General features: G+C 53.9%; 1 protein-coding gene across 1 annotated transcript in view; it reads right to left on the bottom strand.

Annotated features, from left to right (window-relative positions):
* Myo15b (myosin XVB) overlaps positions 1 to 17544 on the bottom strand; it is a 34299-nt gene extending 16755 nt beyond the window's left edge. Inside the window, 21 exon segments of the mRNA XM_075990096.1 lie at positions 912 to 1075; positions 1304 to 1421; positions 4793 to 4917; positions 5037 to 5082; positions 5166 to 5281; positions 5490 to 5567; positions 7260 to 7385; positions 9336 to 9467; positions 9678 to 9773; positions 11377 to 11509; positions 11581 to 11639; positions 11732 to 11845; positions 12508 to 12669; positions 12766 to 12910; positions 12912 to 13055; positions 13188 to 13291; positions 13965 to 14061; positions 14290 to 14364; positions 14507 to 14616; positions 14829 to 14892; positions 15512 to 17544. Coding sequence (XP_075846211.1) covers positions 912 to 1075; positions 1304 to 1421; positions 4793 to 4917; positions 5037 to 5082; positions 5166 to 5281; positions 5490 to 5567; positions 7260 to 7385; positions 9336 to 9467; positions 9678 to 9773; positions 11377 to 11509; positions 11581 to 11639; positions 11732 to 11845; positions 12508 to 12669; positions 12766 to 12910; positions 12912 to 13055; positions 13188 to 13291; positions 13965 to 14061; positions 14290 to 14364; positions 14507 to 14616; positions 14829 to 14892; positions 15512 to 17544 — 4241 coding nt within the window.
* Positions 17545 to 18645: the final 1101 nt, after the last annotated feature.

The following is an 18645-nucleotide window of genomic DNA, read 5'->3' as shown; positions in this document are numbered from 1 at the left end:
CAGGACCTTTGGAAGAGCAGGCAATGCCCTTAACCACTGAGCCATCTCTCCAGCCCCTGTGATTCTTTATATACATATAAAAGTTTAAATCTGTGATTCTTTATATACATATAAAAGTTTAGACTGTGATTCTTTTTTTGTTGTTGTTTTTTTTTTTGAGACAGGGTTTCTCTGTGGCTTTGGAGCCTGTCCTGGAACTAGCTCTGTAGACCAGGCTGGTCTCAAACTCACAGAGATCCGCCTGCCTCTGCTTCCCGAGTGCTGGGATTAAAGGCGTGCGCCACCATCACCCAGCGATCTGTGATTCTTTTAAGTTTTTTTTATAAGATTACTTTTTGAGATAAATGATTGATCTTTTCTTTGTAACCGCAAAAATGCAGTCTGTTAGTAAAAGACGTGGCTGACAAAAATACCTTGCTAGCTTACACTGTGTAATCTGTAACAAGTTGCATAGACAGGGATGTTTGTGGGTCCTTGGGAATTACTTGCTTTTCTCCCTTAAAACATAAAATGTTTACTCATTGGGGAACATGTGGTTTTTCACTGGTGTTCATTCACTTGGAAAATAGGTAATTTTTATGCTGCCTGAAAGATTTTGCGGTATATACAGTTTATAAATGGGTTTATAAACCGTAAGGAAAAAAATCAAGAAAGATATAGAAGGAAAACATCAGGAAAGAGGCAAGGGAAAAGATACAGAAGAGACACCCTGACATCTCGAAGGTGTGTGTTTTCCCCTCTTTCGCCTGCCGCAGGGAATTAAATTTCGCTCCCTCAGAGAAAACGGTGAACTGTGTGGTCTGCGGCTCCTCTTCAGTTCCCGACCTGCTGAGAGCTGGCCTCGCAGCAGCACCTGAGGAGCCCTACAGCCTCAAGCTCCACTTTGGTCCTTGGCTCCAGGGTTACCTCACCTGGCTTGGAGTCCACGCACGCGAGCCTGCATTCGGGGCAGGAGGCGGAGGCGCTGGCGGGTGATACAGGCTCGGAGTCCACGGTGCAGAGTGAGCAGGGCCTGCGAGCGTCGCTGAGCCCATAGCTGCTCTAGCTGGTGCCAGCCCGGCTCCTGCAGCAGGACCTGTGAGCAGAGGCGTGCTGCGTGGAGATGGGGGTATGGGGGAAACAGACAGGCACATGCCCGCTCGTCTCCTCTGGCCTCAGCCTCCCCACACATGGTTACGCAATCTATCTAGGGTGCCGGGGTAGCCTGCCAGCCCGCCCCACCCTATCTGCCCATCACTGAGAAGGACCACTGTCGGTGTTTAATCCAGCAGGGGTCTTTACTACTCTGGGCACCCACACTTACCTGGGTGGCTCCGAGATGATAGACTGGAGACTCTGCCCCCAGCACGTGGCTGAGGATGGTTCCACACCTCTCCTGGTCAGAGAGAGTTTCCTGGCTCCCGGATCCCAGGGCCCGGAACCTATCCCAAGGGCACAGAAATGAGGTGGAGAGAGCGAAGGCCGGTTTAGACACTTGGCCGACAGCTGAACCCCTTGATAGTTACTCAGTTTCTGGATCAATCAACAACTTGGGAAACCCCATGTCCTAGTTTCTGTTGCAGTGAGGGAATACCCTGAGAGGAAGCAGCTGCTGAGACAGGGGGCTTATTTGGCTTACAGTTCCAGGGCACAGCTCGCTGGTGCAGGGAATCAAGGCAGGAACTGGAAGCATCTAATCATACCAAACCACAGTCAAGAGCAGAGAGCCATGAACACTTGGACTCAGGTAGCATTCACCTCTTGTATACAATCAGAACTCCCTGTCTAGGGAGTGATGTGGGATGTTCTTCTGTATATGTGTTGCTTTTATTGGTTAATGGATAAAGCTGTTTTGGCCTATGGCAGGGCAGAATATAGCCAGGCTGGCAGAGATATGTAGAGAGTGTAGGCAGAGTCAGGGAGAAGCCTTGTAGCTGCAGACACCAGAACCTACAGGTAGGCCACAGCTTCGTGGCGATGCATAGATTGATAGAAATGGGTTAATTTAAAATGTAAGAGCTATGACACTAGGGAGGGAGAGGCAAGTAGAACTTTGTGAGTTCGAGGCCAACCTGGTCTATATAGCGTGTTCCAGGAGAGGCTCCAAAGCTACTGAGAAACCCTGTCTCAAAAAAAAAAAAAAAAGTAAGAGCTAGCTAGGAATATGCCCGAGTCATTGACCAAAAAGTGATGTAATTAATATAGTTTCTGTGTGATTATTCAAACAAGCTGTCTCTGTTTACAAGGGAATGGTGCCACCTGCCACGGGCTAAATCTTCATACATCAATTAACAATCAGGACAGTCTTCCACAAGGACATCCCTACAGATAGGTGTCACCTGGACAGTATCTCATTAAGACTCTCTTCCTCTTTTTGGGTCTGGCTTACCTCACTCAGGATAGTGTTTTCTATTTCCATCCATTTGTATGCAAAATTCATGAAGTCCTTGTTTTTTATTGCTGAGTAGTACTCTAATATGTATAAATTCCATACTTTCTTCATCCATTCTTCCATTGAAGGGCATCTAGGTTGTTTCCAGGTTCTGGCTATCACAAACAATGCTGCTATGAACATTGTAGAGCATATACTTTTGTTGTATGATAAGGCCTCTCTTGGGTATATTCCCAAGAGTGGTATTGCTGGATCCAAGGGTAAGTTGATCCCGAATTTCCTGAGAAACCGCCATACTGCCTTCCAAAGTGGTTGCACAAGTTTGCATTCCCACCAGCAATGGATGAGTGTACCCCTTTCTCCACAACCTCTCCAAAGAGGAACATGGGATGTACTCACTCATATTTGGTTTCTAGCCATAAACCAAGGACATTGAGCTTATAATTAGTGATCCTAGAGAAGCTAAATAAGGAGAACCCAAAGAAAAAAATATAGGCATCCTCCTGAATATTAACCTTCAGCAAGCGATGAAAGGAGACAGAGACAGAGACCCAAACTGGAGCACAGGACTGAAATCTCAAGGTCCAAATCAGGAGCAGAAGGAGAGAGAGCACGAGCATGGAACTCAGGACCGCGAGGGGTGCACCCACACACTGAGACAATGGGGATGTTCTATTGGGAACTCACCAAGGCCAGCTGGCCTGGGTCTGGAAAAGCCTGGGATAAAACCGGACTCTCTGAACATAGCGGACAATGAGGACTACTGAGAACTCAAGAACAATGGCAATGGGTTTCTGATCCTACTGCACGCACTGGCTTTGTGGGAGCCTAGGCAGGTTGGATGCTCAACTTACTAGACCTGGATGGAGGTGGGGGTTCCTTGGACTTCCCACAGGACAGGGAACCCTGATTGCTTTTCGGGCTGGGGGGAGACTTAATTGGGGGAGGGGGAGGGAAATGGGAGGCGGTGGCGGGGAAGAGACAGAAATCTTTAATAAATAAATAAATTTAAAAAAATGTACACATTAAAAAAAATAAAAATAAAAAAAAAAGACTCTCTTCCTGTGGTGGTGGCGCACACCTTTAATCCCAGCACTCGGGAGGCAGAGGCAGGAGGATCTCTATGAGTTCGAGGCCAGCCTGGTCTGTAGAGTGAGTTCCAGGACAGCTAGGGCTACACAGAGCAACCCTGTTTCAAGAAAAAGAAAAAAAAAAAAGATTCTCTTCCAGAGCCAGATGGATCAGTGGTCAGGAGCACTTACTGCCCCTGTAGAGGACTCAGGCTCGGTTTCAAGCACCCATGACAGTCAGTTTACAGTTGCCTGTAATTTCAGTTCCAGGGGATCCAACCTGGCCTGTGCACGTAGCTGCAGGCACATGGTACACACACACGCCCCATTATAGCCAGGCAATGTGCTGACTCCGGGCAAAGAACTGGGAGGACAGACCTCTGCTCCGGGGAATGAACAAGTTGTCAAGCAGAAGAGATGGTGGCCACGAGGCCAGACAGGGCTGGAGGGGCAATGGGATGTGACCCTGTGGCTTCTGTCTCTCCAGGGTACCTGCCTGCCACGGTGCCCCAGTGGGGCTCAAGGCCTGACTGCAGAGGGCAGGGTTGCAGGTACAGAATCTCATCAGTAGACCTGGCCAATACTGGGAAGACAATGATCCCCTAGCAGAACTTCCTGGAACAGGTGACAATTACTGACTTGGCAAGTGTCCCAGGGCAAGGACGGAAGCTTCTCACCTATCACCTGTCACTCTCACTCAGACTCTAGCTCAGGGACCGACAGGCACACACCGGTCATCTACTTCCTGCTTCAGGCTCCACCCTTCGGCCAGACCGTCCCCACACTAAGACAGTCTTAGGTAAAGAGGGTGGTTAGAACCCTGAGGTGGAGCCTCAGAGGTGAACGAGGGGCGGGTCCAGGCCAAGGCCAAACAGTGGACACCACGAAGAGCCACCAGCGTTCCTAGACGCCTGTGAGCTCTCCATCAAAGGCCGTCCCACCCTCTCCGCACTGCATGACCTCTCGGATCCCCATGGCTGCCCCCGCACCTGCCATCCCTTCTCCATCTGAAAAGCTCTGTTAACTGTCTTTCCTTACCTCACCGACTCCTTCATGACTCCATGACACTTGCTGTGCCCACCTGCTACACGGTATGGTCCCAGGGCAGGCAGGGCCCCAGTCATCTCCAGCAGGGTATTAGCACGGAGGAGGTACAGTGTATACTGAAAAGAGCACGCACACACACGTATGTGCATGTGTGTGTGCACGCGTGTGTGTATATGTGTGTAAGGAAGCATAGCACGTTGGAAGTCAGGCCCGTGATACCTTCTCTACCAGGACTACATACCCGGGATTGTCCGCCATCAGGCATTGGCCCCAGGCCCTCAGCTTCCTCACCATAGAATCCTACCTGGCCAGGAAGAGCCGGAAGGGCACTCGCACGGGGAAGTGGGCACTTCGGGTGCCTATGATCTCCAGGATGCCAGTCTGGCACAGCTGCTCTGCCACATGTCCCACATCAAAGATGCCAGGGAGCTAGAAGCCAGGGACACAGCCAAGGAGAGCTGGAGTCAGGGTATTAGGGCTGACAGGGTCTCAGAGGAAGGGAGGCCTGAGGAGAGGAGGCCGGGGTGAGGCTGGGGAAGGGAGCTCACCTTTCCAGGGGTGGGCTTGAGACAATGGATGATATAGACGCGGCTCCTGAAGAGTGGAAGGGGGGTGGTCACAGACCAGACCCCCGGCCACCACCTCTCTGGGGTCCGGCGGAAGAGCGCAGCTCTCACCTGCCTAGCCGGGCTAGCAGGTCCCCCAAGGACTGCTGGAATCGAGAGGCCAGAGTGGGTTTGCTCTGCTCTCTCTCTTCCTCTGGTTCTGCTTCCTGGAACAGGCTGCCCACAAGCTGTGGGGTGAAATGAGTCTAAGCTGTCTCCATCCTGAGCCTATCCACCCAGCACACAGCCCCTGGGGAGCCAGGACAGGCACCCTCAACACTCGACCCCCGCATGCTCATTCCTCCATCCAGGGTGCCACGGTGTTGGGGACTAGCCCCTCAAGGCTTGATGCGTGGGGGTAAGCTATGTGAGCCCCTGAAAGGAACGCCAAGTCACCTTCAGCTGGCTCTGTCCAAGCATCTCCACCATGGCAGAGTCCAGGTGGTCCCTGTTTCTGTTTATGAACTTGTGCACCTGCAAGAGAGGAGGAGGTGGGAGGGCCTTCAGGATAGGAGGCAGCTGGGCCGCCTTACAGGCGGCTGCTTGTGCGCCACGCCTAGAAACAGGCAGGCCTTCTCAGCTTCGCATAGTCTGGGCGGCTGGCCTTTCTGGTTCATCCCAGGAAACACGGGCCCATGTTTAGCAAAGCTGTTCTCTTCCAGGTCACATGCCGCAGGACAGTTTTCCTACCTCTTCATTCCCTGCCTCCTCAGTACTCTCTTGCTTACGCTCATGTATTTCTTCCCCACATAAAACTCAGAATAGCGGGACTGGAGAGATGGCTCAGTGATTGAGAGCACTGGCTGCTCCTCCAAAGTACTGAGGTTCAACGCCCACACCCACATAGCAGCTCACAACCAATTGTAACTCCAGCCCAAGACAATCTGATGCCCTCTTATGACCAGCGAGGGCACCAGGAACATCTATGGTTCACAGACACATGTAGGCAAAATACTCATACACAAAGTAAAAATTAAAAAATAAAAGTGTGTGTGGGGGGGTAAGGGACAGTCTAAACAGAGACTGTTTCCCAGCCGTTCAGACCTGAATAATCACACAGAAACTGTATTAATTACAACACTGCTTGGCCAATGACTCAGGAATATCTCTAGCTAGCTCTTACATCTTGAATTAACCCATTTCTATTAATCTGTGTATCACCACGAGGCTATGGCCTACTGGTAAGGTTCAGCAGCTACATGGCGTCTCCTTGATTCTACCTACTCTCTCTACATATCTCTTCCAGCCTGTCTATATTCTGCCCTGCCATAGGCCAAAATAGCTTTATCCATTAACCAATAAGAGCAATATATATACAGAAGGCCTTCCCACATCAGGACAGGAGACATGGCTCAGTGGTTCAGAGATCAATCTGTGGTTGGGTGGTTATGATACAGGCCTTAATCCTAGCACTTGGGAGATCTCTGTGAGTTGGAGGCCTGTCTGGTCTACAGAGCGAAATCCAGGATGGCTGAGGCTACCCAGAGAAACCCTGTCTCGAAAAATCAAGAGAGAGAGAAAGAGAGAGAGAGAGAGAGAGAGAGAGAGAGAGAGAGAGAGAGAGAGAGAACTATATGACAAGCTGGGCCAGAGCCAGGCGGTGGTGGCACAAGCCTTTAATCCCAGCACTCGGGAGGCAGAGGCAGGCAGAGCTCTGAGTTCGAGGCCAGCCTAGTCTACAAGAGCTAGTTCCAGGACAGGCTCCAAAGCTACAGAGAAACCCTGTCTCCAAAAACAAAAACAAACAAGTTGGGCCAGTAAGATGCCTGCAGCCAGAGTCCAAGACCCAAGTTCAACCCCAGGTATTCACACTGTGGAAGGAGAGAACCAACTCCCAAAAGTTGCCTTCTGATTTCCACGCATGTGCTGTGACATATTCAACCCCCCCCACACATACATACAATGAAAACAAATAAACATATACAAAAATAGCCACCGTGCCTGGGAGGGGCTGACAAGGCCCCACCCCTTGTTGAGGACCGATGAAAAATAATTAATGCTCAGGACTGGGTGTGAGCTGAGGCTCAGGTGGAGTCACGCTGTCACATCTTGGAAGGAACCTCTCTGACACTGTCACCTGGGGGGTGACTCAACTAGGGAGGGGCAGGCACTAAGGTGACATGGCCTTACTGATTCACCCTGGAATCTGTGCCCAAGAACAGATACCTGGTAGGTGACGGTCCCAGCATAGTGTCGCACGGTGAAGATGGGCAGGGGCAGCTGAGGTTTGGCATAGCTTGGGTGGTCACCATGGTGATAGTGGCACTTCTGGAGGAAGGTGTGGTCTGTGGCCTGGTAAGGACGGAGTCACACTGTCATCAGACTTTGGACATACTTGCTGTTCCCGCCTGGAACTTGATCGCTCCCGGAGACCCCAGAACCACACCCCTTAGACACAGGGAGACTGGGCTCCCCAAATCTCTTCCTCAGACAGGAAGTCAGTAAGTCTGTAGTGGAGCCCCTATAAAACATGCACTCGGCTGGGCAGTGGTGGTGCACGCCTTAAATCCCAACACTTGGGAGGCAGAGGCAGGCGGATCTCTGTGAGTTCGAGACCAGCCTGGTCTACAGAGTGAGTTCCAGGACAGGCTCCAATAGCTACTGAGAAACCCTGTCTTGAAAAACTAAAAGAAGGAAAAAGAAAAGAAGAGAAAAGAAAAGAAAAGAAAAACACGTGCTCTCTTCCTTGATGAGTTTACATTTGGAACAACCAAGAACTACTTGAGGAAGTCAGGGTCATCTCAGGCCCAGGAGCCACCTCCACCAGCCCTAGATGTGATGTTTCTGAGAAAGTCTGAAGGACTTAGAAGAAAACAGTTGGAGGCTTTGACACAGATATCAAAACCATTCCAGGTAGATCCCACAACAACAGCTTCTCAGCAAGTCCTTACAGGTTACGTCATAGAATCTGAGGGCTGGCGAGATGGCTCTGCTCAGGGGCTAAGAGCACTGGCTGCTCTGCCAGAGAACCTGGTTCAATTCCCAGCTTCCACGTGACCTTTGCCCTTAGAGTGGTCCCTACACACAAATCTGTACCTTCTTCCTTCGATGCCAGTGAACCACCAATAGAATCGGAGCCCTCAGACAGGCCCAGCCCACCTGCTGCTCAGTCTAGCCTAGAGGAGGGGTATGTCACTGAGTGCAGTTAAGTGTGTCTGCTCCCTCGAGGAGTTCAAATACAGGGGCGGATGTGTAACAGGGAGTAGTTACACTCGGTAGTCAGTGGTGAGTAACCCAGTGGTTACTAAGCCAAGAAGCATTTGTAACTGGCTGTTGGTGATGCATGTCTATAACCCCAGTATTTGGGATGTGGAAGCCTAAGGATCAGGAATTCAAGATCAGCCTACACTCTATACATGGCTTCTTATCTCAAAAACAAAACTAAGGGCTAAAGAGATGGCTACGGGCATCTGCTGCTCTTCAGAGGTTCCAGGTTCTGCTCCCAGCACCCACATAGCAGCTCACAATCATCTTAACTCCAGTTCCAGGGGATCCAACACCCTCTTCTGATTCCATGGTTCTAGGCATACATGTGGCCCTCTCTCTCTATTTATTTATTATGTATACAATATTCTGTCTATGTGTATGCCTGAAGGCCAGAAGAGGGCACTGGACCTCATTACTGATGGTTGTGAGCCATCATGTGGTTGCTGGGAATTGAACTTAGGACCTTTGGAAGAGCGGGCAATGCTCTTAACCTCTGAACCATCTCTCCAGCCCTCTCTCTCTCTCTCTCTCTCTCTCTCTCTCTCTCTCTCTCTCTCTCCCTCCCTCCCTCCCTCCCTCCCTCCCTCCCTCCCTCTCTCTCTCTCTCTCTCTCTCTCTCTCTCTCTCAGACAAGATAAAACATTCATACACACCAGGTGTGGTGGTGGCACACACCTTTAATCCCAGCACTCTCAGGAGGCAGAGGCAGGCAGATCTCTGAGTTCAAGGCCAGCCTGGTCTATAGAGTGAGTTCCAGGACAGCCAAGACTATACAGAGAAACCCTGTCTTGAAAAAACAAACAAACAAAAACAAAAATATTCATACACTTAAAATTAAAAGTTGTTTTTTTTTTTAAACACTTGGTGGGAGCCCAGGGCTTTCCCTCTTGAATGTGTCTTCCCTGGGCTGTGAAGGAAGGCTGGGTCTCTGGCCCCTATAACTTGTCTCCCAGGAGGCCCTGCTGTTTTCATCCTGGCTGCTTAGGGCCCCCATTCCTTATCCCTGACGCTAAGCATCACTGATGGCTGAGGTACCTGCGATAGCCATGTCTGGGCATCCAGTATGTTCAGAAGACTATGGGGCTGGCCCACCAGGAGGTCCAGGCAAGACTCCCTCGGAGGCTGGGTTATGGGCACCCAGCTCAGCATCTCCCGCTGGCATTCCTCCTGGAAACAACCAGTATTTGATAACTAGAAGCCCACATTTGTGGGGGCAGAGAGAGGTCACTGAGATCCCCCTCCTCTTACATATGTAAACAGAGGTTAAGAAGGACGGACCCTTCCCACCCACTACAGAAAGGGATTTTCCATGCACTGCTTTGGCCTCTGCTGAGCAGTGTGCTCCATCACCTGCCACGTCTATGCCCACCTCCCTACCTCCTCCTGGGCCAGCAGCTTCTGGCTGGAGAAGAGCTGCAGGCGCTCGCTGGCCAGGTTGCTGCACAGCTGCTCCAAGCCGTTCACCCGCAGTGCCTGGGCCAAGTGAAGGAGGATCTGCTGCGTAGGAGGTGGGGGCCGGGCAAGTGGGGCTGCCTTTCCCTTCTCTCCGGAGTCCAGGGCTCTAGCAGGAGTGGTGCCCCGGAGCTAAGACTGTGACCAACGGGGACAAGTGCAGCCTGTGCGCTACCTTAGACCCGCCCCAACTGTCTGTCAGTCCCTCCAGCTCTCCACACTCCTGCCCTCTGCCTCAGGAGTGCTGTAGCCATCTTTGAGAGGGTCTGGAGGGCGTGTCTTCCTATTACCTATCTGGGTGGCCCTCAGAATTCCATAGCCTCACAGGTAGGTCCCCCTGGCTGCCACCTCCAGGAAGACTTCCTGCCTTCCTCCCCTGCTCTCCCCAACCTCAGCACACAGGGCTCAAGGCAAGCAGGACACACAAGCCAGCGAACAATGACCATCCAGGAACTGGGGGTGGCTTGGCTCCTTTCTCTAAGCCCCATTATTGCTGGCCCTTCCCCACAAAGAGGTGACTCTTAAGGAAAAGGCACACAGCTGTGGCAGTTCTGGAAGACTGGAGAGGGTTTACTTCTTCCTTCCTTGCTATGTATGAGGTTAGGTCGTAGACAGGCCCAGCCTAAGGTGGCCATGCAGGAGAGAACTCTCCAGAAGCGTCTCCAGAACAAGACAGAGAAGGGCAGAACTCTAACTGTAGAGAGCTAAGATGGCCTACTTTATGGTTTGGGGACACTGACCTCTGAAGGGTTAAGTAGCTGCACAGCCAGCAAGGGGGGGCAGGACAAGGCAGAGGGCACTGTGGCTTGCGGTGGGCTCCAGCCCCTCCCAGAGGGAACCCAGCTGGGAAAGGCAGATGTGATGAGGCCATATTCCTCCCAGGAAGATGCACACAGAGTAAGTGGACCGACTGAGAGCCCCAAGATTCCCTGCCAGCCTCGACCAGACTCTAAAGATCCAAGAGGCAGGACTTGTTCCCTTTCCAACCTGGTGCCTCCTCATCCCCACCCAGGGACAAGCAAGGATTCCACTCAGTAGCCCCAGAAGGAGCAAGCAAAGTCATAGTTCAGACAGGCAAACGTGGTGTAGGACAGGAAAAGGGCCAGGATCAGCAGGAGACACTTAAGTTTCAGCACCAAGGAGGTTTATTTGCCCCAGAGGGTCAAAGGACAGGAATAAGAGACAAGGACCAGAGATAGAGGACAGGGGAGAAGGGAAAGGAACAAGGGAGTGGAGGGAGGGACAGAGGACTACCTCTGGATAGAGAGGGGACAGACATGGCCCACAGGCAAATGGCAATTTATAAAAGTTAAAGCAGAAACCCTGTTAGGATGAGTTGGTTTCTTTTGATTGGGCATGCTTATTAGGAGAGCCAAAAGGGGGGCTCTTGATTGCTGGACTTAAATACTTTGATTGCTGGACCTTGGTAATCAGCCTCAGGAGGAGGAAGTGACTTAATAAAGGAATTGACCTTGGCAGCTAGCTTTAGGAGTGTAATCTAAAGGTTTCTAACAAGGGGGAAAAGGGTAAAAGGCAAAACCTTGGGCCCGCTAGAGCCCTCCAGGGAGGAGCTGGAATGAGATGGGTAGCACCTGCCCTGCCCCTCCCCCTTCCAAAGGGTGACCTCAAAGCCATAGACGTCCACGACAGTGATGGTGCCCACACCGGCTGCCTCCCTTGGTGGAGCCAGCCGCATGTTGATCTGCTTCAGAAGCCAGCTGAAGAGCCTTGAGTACAGGGTCTTGGCTAGGGCATCCCTGCAGATACCATAAGTGAGCCTCGCCCAGCAGAGCGCTGCACCTAGCCAGGTCTCTGGTCCCCAGGTTACCTGGCATCGATAGCACTTTCCACCGGCAGAGATCTGGAGACCCGGCCATAAGGCGTGTCCTGGAGACCAGAGAAACGCTCAGGAAGTTAGGATCATACCCACAGGTGCTTCCAGTTGCTCCTCCCACCTTCCCAGCACCCTTTGGGCTCACCGTGACCCTCTTGGTGACAGCCCCCTCTAGGCACTCTGGTGGCACCTGTAGGAGCCGGGCTGCCAAGTGAATCTCAGCCCAGCTGGACACAGCAGCCACCTCTTGGGACTCCCGCTGGACAGAGGGGGACAGAAAGAGCTTTGCTTGTGTGATGGCATAGCCTTGCTTTACCCAGCCAGCTGCCCGTTCCTCCAAGGGCCAACAGCAGCTTTCTGTGGTGGTGCACACTGTTAATCTCAGCACTTGGGAGGCCGGGGCAGGGGGATCTCTATACATTTGATGCCAGCCTGGGCTACAGAGTAAAACTCTGTCTCAAAATAAAGGGCCAACAGCATAGGAGGCGCTCTGGACTGCAGTGAGCCAGACTCTGGGGCTGAAGGCCTCAGTGGGAGCCTGGACTGTCTCTTTTAGTGGCTGGCAATTCCGCCCAGTCCCTTCTCTTTCTGACCCTCTGCTGCCTTATCACTAGAGGGAAAATAATACCCCTTAGGACACAGCGTTGACATGAGTATCAAGTTTCTTTTACAAAGTGTCAAGGGATCTTCATGGACATCACCAGGCAATGGCTTCTTGGTTGACTCCAGGGGTTCCTAAGGGTGACAGCCGAGGAGTGCAGAAGGGCCTGGGCTCACTTTTCTTGTCTAAACCATAGGGATCTGCCTGCTTCCAGAAGCAGCCCAGAGTTCTATGATTTTCCACACACAGTGACTTGGCATCGTCACCGCCCACCACTGCCCATCCTGTGTGCTCACCGGTCCCATCACAGGGGAGCCCACCTCTGAGGAAGAGAAGCAGATGTTTCCCAGGTGCAGGATGGTGGCCAGCACAGCCCAGACTTCAGTTAGCTCCTCTGCACACAAGCCCAGCACCCGCAGGGCCTTCAGCAGCCCTTTGAAGTCCTGAGCATCCTCTTTGTCCTGGAGCCTGCAGGCTCGGCCCTGCAGAGCACAGCAGGCTTGTGGTGGGGCAGCTCCTGGGATCCCCACAGCATCCTGAGAACCCTGGGTGCACATCCATGAGAGCCTCAGCCCTACCTGATTGAGGTAGTAGTAGGCCTCAGGTCCCTGCAGAGAGAGCTTCTCACGATCCTCGGCGTCCAACCCTGCCAGCAGCTCATAAAAAACATGGAAGCTTCGTTCAGCCTGGGCCTTGGGGAGAGAAACTGGCTTGGGGGTGGGGCAGGACTTGGGGGCTGTGGCTCCTCTGCCTTCCAACTTTCAGAACTGGGGAAGAGTGGGCAGGAGGCAGGCAGGTCCTTACCTGAAACACCACTCTGGAGGTCTCAAGCAGATAGTGGAACACAGAGGCGCCTACCGTGACTCCCCTGTGGGTAAAAGACAGGGTAGGCACGCCCAGGGGCACTTTCCAGGGGCTGAGACCAAAGGCAGTATCCCAGCGCCCAAGAGGAATAACCCATGGCAGGTGTCGCTGTGCCCACTGGGCCTCCGTCACTCACTGCTGCAGGCAGAGGCAGAACTCCTGGCCAAAGCGGCTGGCGTTGGCGTTGAGGATGGTCTTGGCATGGCCGAAGCTGCTGAGCACGGGCAGTATGTCCTCCAGCTGTATGAGGGTTAGAACACTCATGGGTACCTAAAATGGCCATAGCACCTACTACTGAGGGTTCTTGATACTGCTGGCTGTGTGGGCCTATGTGGGGTCAGTCCTATCAGAATCTGCTCCCTCTCCCTTAAATTAAAAGAGCTGGGGGTGTAGTTCAACTTGTAGAGTGCTCTATGACATCCACAAGGCTCAGGCTTGGTCCCAGCCCCATGGAAAACTGGGTGATGGGTGCACACCCTTAACCCTAGCACTCAAGAGGTGCAGGCAGGAGACTCAGAAATTCAAGGTCATTCTCAGCTACCTAGGAAATTCGAGGCCATCCTGGGCTACCTGAGACCCTATTTTTTTTTTTAAACAGTCAGGCATGGTGGCTCATGTCTTTAATTCCAGCACTCAGTAGGGTAGAAGCAGGCGAAACTCTGAGTTCGATGCCAGCCTGGTCTAGAGATCGAGGTCCAGGTCAGCCAGGGCTACACAGAGAAACCATATCTTGAAAAAAACCAAAGGCAAAGAAACAAACCAAAAAGCTACCACCACCACCAAAAACAATAAATAAGTTAAAAAGACCCAACCCTGCTCCCCTGCGTCAGGGAAATCTTGGGGCTGACCCCTGAGAAGCCAGGCTTGGAGGAATGGCCTGAGAGGTGACCTGTAGCTTCCAGCCAGACCTCACCTGAGCCTCTCCCAATTCCATCTGCTTCTGCCCCAGGCTGCTTAGAAACTCCACAATCCTCTTGGCAGCTTCTGTCTTCCCAGAGCCACTGTAGCCCCTGAAGGAGGGGAGGAGCTAAGGATGGGAGGGAGCACGTAGGATTGCCCAAATCAGCCGGGAAGAGCGTAAAGGAAGTGATTCCACGGAGAAGGGGAAGAGAAGTGCTGCACAAGGTCACTCAGGGTGGCCTCGGGACAGTCCCCAGGAGGTGGTCCTGAAGTGGTGCCCAGCAGTGCATAGCTAGGAGGGTGTGTGGGTTCCGGCAGGCAAGGCGGTCATGACTCACCCCAGCAGGATGCAAGGGTCCTGTCCAGGGCTCTGAGACAGGCTATAGGCTGCTGCCCCAACAGCGAAGATGTGCCTGGCGGGGGTGGGAGGACAGCAAAGGGATGAGAAGGCGCCAGAGAGGGTTGTCTGGGCTCCGAGGAACAGGCGATGTGCCCTGGAACTCACTCAGTAAGACATACAAACGGGGAGTTAAGCCCAGGGGCAAAGTTACTTACGGTGTGGTGTTCGGGGCCTTCCTGGGATGGTAGCTGGTCGAGACCTCAGGTGAGAAGAGAGGCAGTGGCTGGTGGGGGTTCAGTGCAAGCAGGAGGGGCCCCCCAAAAGTCTGGTAAAGAAAGCAGAGGCAGGGAAGAGGGGATACAAATAGGGGACTCTGATGCACCCCAGACCAGTCTCTCATGCATGTCTTCTGGGACCCCAGGTAGAGCTGATTTTACGCTCAGTCAAGGGATGAAAAGAAGCCCCAGGGACACCAGGGACTTCCTGCTCACAGAGGAAAGGGACTTCAGCCGGGTCCTTTCTCTGGGGTCCCCTTACATAGATGCGGCCCAGGTGGAACCTCTTCTTAAGGCAGAGTAGCACAGAGCTGTCACACACCAGCCTGTGGGGACAGCAGGGCCAGGGGTAAGTTGCTGGGACTCACTCCTGGGCTAGCTCTGCTACTTAGCTTTAGGGGACCTGTGCAAACATCCAGCCGGGGGCTTCAGTTCCTATCATTCCCTGGGGGTGGGGGTTGGGGGCTGCTGACCAAGAGAGGTGGTCTCTGGGCCAGCCTGGAAAGGAAGTCCCTTGCCTGTCCCAGTGGCCAGAGCATCAAAAGTTGAACTCCTGCCTGGACAGTTTGATGAGTCTTTAACAAAGATAAACAGGGCGGGAGCATGAGGGGTGGGGTGGGTGGGAGTGGTGAGCAGCAAGACATTAAGAGGAGGAGGGATGGCGGAGAATTGTGGTTGGAATGTAAAATGAAATTTAAAAAAAAAAAGGCTGGGGTTATATAGATCAGAACCAAATGCACGGGACCCTAGGTTCAATCCGTAGTAAGCTGGGGTATGTGGGAGCTTTGGAAGGGGCACCTTTCACCCAGAATCTGTCTTTCTATGAGGTAAAAGTCCCTTGTTGACTCAGTAATCAAGTGCATACGATTTTCAAAGGTTCAAGGGCGGGATGGAGTACGAGGCATTATTAGCCAGGAGAGGTCGATTTGGCGTTGTGCCCCTCACCGCAGCCGAGCGAGGTCCTCAATGTCTTCCAGGCCCTCTGGGAGACTCGTGGCCTTAGCACCCGGGAAGTGTAGCATCTCTAGGTCCTTCCGGAGGCTCAGCTCCAGGTCCCTTTCCAGTGCTGCCTCAGAATCATCCTCTGGCTCCCACCGCTCTCTTGGGGACCTGCCGGGGCTGTTATGCCTTAGGCGAGTCTCCAAGGTAAGTTGAGGCAGCAGAGAATCAGACCCAAGCTCAGGGTCTACGCAGGGAGTAGAGCCCTGTGCCCAGTGCACCCGAGTCTCCACTTCCAAGGTCTCTGGCTCTGCTTCGCTCTGGTTCTCATCCGGTGGGGTCCCACTGGGGGAAGACGGAGCAAAGGAGGGAGCCTGGCCGGACCTGACAACCCCTTCTTCACTAGCCCCTTGCTCCTCCTTGCATTCTGTAGGCCCTGCAGGAGACGAAACGTGGCCTTCCCCAGAGGGGGCGTCCGTGGATGCTCCTGAGCTGCTGCTGCATGACTTCTCCGCACTGTGGACCCGGGGGAAGACCACTGCGAACTTTGGATCTGAAGCTGCATCCTCGACGACGGAAGCACCGGCTGAGCCTGAGCTAGTCAGCGCCTGCGGAGGACTCAGACTGCCGCCAGGGGGCGCCAGCGACGGTCCCCGGAGCACCGCCCGGCAGGCCAGGCTTATGGCCCGCCAGCGCGGTAGCCCAGGCGCCCCGCCCCGCGCCTCGAGCGCCCTCTCGCGGCCGCGCTCCTCCTGCTCCTGAGGGCTCGCCCTGCGCTCCTCACCCCGACGTTGCTCCAGCCGCTGTCGCAGCCAGCGCAGGAAGCCCAGGGCCCGCGCCACACGCTGCAGCTGTGCCTTGAGGCCCACGTGGAGGCCACCCGCGAGCTGGGGAGACGCGCCAGTCGGGGCCCTCGCGCGCAGCTTGCGGAGCACCACGAGTGCAGCCAGCGGCGCCGGGTCCCGGGATCGTCGGTCCCCTGAACCTGCTCCTTCTCTGGCTCCCGTGTCTCTCTCGCTCACAACCACTTGCACCTTCCCTGTCACCTCTCCGACCTGGAGGCGCTGAGCCCTGGGGGGCTCCTCTGTCTCAGGCTCAGTGTCCTGCAGCTCAGCCTTTGGCTGGGCCTCGACGTCACTGGTGTCTGCGTTCGCTTTGGAGTCCCGAGGACCCTGAGAACCCCTGGGGGCGCTTGCACAGCTGCTTTCGAGGGAGCTGGAGGCTGCGGCTTCCCTGCTCAGCTCTGTCTCCTGGGACTCAGGGATGCGGCTTGAGGTTCCTGGGGTCTTCTGCGGGCGACGTCTGTGCCCGGGCCACCCTGGACTTGAGTCTGTATCTGTCCGGGAATCATCACTTGTTCCCTGAGACCCTGTCCCCGACGGCCCTTCCCTGCTAGGGAGCTCCAAGGCCTGTCCATCATTGCCCTGATGGTTGTTGTCCATTGACTCCGGTCTTCTGATAAGGGTGCCTTCTGTGCTCTTGTCAGAAGGCTCAGTCTTGATTGGCCGCTCCGAGGCCCCACCACTGTCCAGGGCCTCTTGGTGTTCACTGTCCAGGCATGAGCTGCCACCATCGCCGCCCGATGTGTCCCCATCCCTGCCAGGAGTCTCTCCACCGCCTCGCAGAACCGAAGGCCCCCGCTCCTTTCCTTTCCTGCGTCGGCCGCGCTTGAGCATCCATTCTTCTTCGAGGTGTCTCTGTTCCTCGAGGAGCTCCCCACTACTGTGCCTGGGCTCACGGCTCCCTGTGGACCTGTGGCCCCGAGGCTGCGAGCTGCCCTCCCTCTCCTGGGTCTCCAGTGATGTCCCACTCCCTGCATTTCTGCAGCGGTGGCTCTCCTCTTCGGTGGGCTTCCTGCGGCCTCCAGAGGTGGCATCGGGCTCCTTAGTGGGCCTGGTCTTGTGGGCTTTGCCGCGGGCAGGTCTGCGACTGTGGCTGGGGGCGCCGTCAGCGCTGGCAGACCCTGACTCCTGCTCCGCTGAGGCTGGCCTCCCGGGTCGAGCCCTGCGCTGGGGCGCTTTGCCCTTGCTTCCGCCCATGACTGCCTTCCTTGCTCCTTTTGCTTTTTAATCTAACTGCCCTGAGGTCTCGGTGGCTGGACACTGTCTGCTCCAGCCAGGTTATGGGCTCAATCTGTCTGGAGTCTCCCCTCTTAGGCAGCAGTATCAATAATGCAGGAGGCAGCGGGTCCTGACCCCCTTGGTCAACAATGGAGTGGGGCCGTGGAAAGAGGAGACGCGGCAGCTGTGGACAAAGGCCGTGGACAGGGCAACGGCGCCTGGATTCCTTGCCAGGCAAGTCAGCCTGACACCAGGTCAGACAGAGGAGCCCAGGCTCTACTTCAGTCCACTCTGTCAAGAGGGGCAGAGTGAAGCGAGTCTACCTGGGGGGTCTTCCAAAAGGCTGGGACCATGGCTACGGAAGCCTGCAGGGGACAGCCGGGAGTTTCATTCTTTTCTATTGTGAAATACAATTTACTAAAAAGTACATATGCTAGGAGTATATACCTTGAACCGGGGTAAAGCCTGTGCACCCCTGTGGAGTTAGGGAACAGAATTAGACTCGTAGGCGATAGAAATCAAACAGCCTTCCCTAGAAGAGCCGCCAGTGCTCTCAAGCCCTGTCATCGGCCTCCAAGGCAGCTTTCCCACAAGTGGAGCTCAGCTCACAGATCTTTGTGGATTCATTTCCCCCATCCTGGGGGTGGAATCCAGGGAGAGCCCTGTGGATTCCAGGCAAATCCTCCACTACGGAGCGCCACATCCGGGCCTCTCCACCACTTCTGTTCAGTCAACAGCTTACTTTGGAGGTTTTTATAACACACCTTGAGAAGCCCAGAGGTGGCTGCACTCTGGAGGCAGAAGCAGGCAGATTGTGAGTTCGAGGCCAGCCTGGTCTACATAGTGAGTTCCAGGACAGCCAGGGCTACAGAGAAAACCGTCTTAACAAAGAAGCAAGCAAACAAAGGACACATGCAGGGCTTCCCTCCTCTTCCTTTCCTGCTGCACAGTCTCATGAATTAATGCACTATACTTTAACCAATTGTTATTGATAGATCCCTTAAATTTCTATTTATTTTTTTGTGTATATATTTATATACAAGCACACATGTGCACACATGGGTACCACAGTCCCTGCGT

This window comes from Microtus pennsylvanicus, chromosome 11 (genome assembly GCF_037038515.1).
Source record: "Microtus pennsylvanicus isolate mMicPen1 chromosome 11, mMicPen1.hap1, whole genome shotgun sequence".
Lineage (NCBI taxonomy): Eukaryota > Metazoa > Chordata > Mammalia > Rodentia > Cricetidae > Microtus > Microtus pennsylvanicus.
The sequence above is the reverse complement of the archived record's forward strand: the minus strand, read 5'-3'. Positions and strand labels throughout refer to the sequence as shown.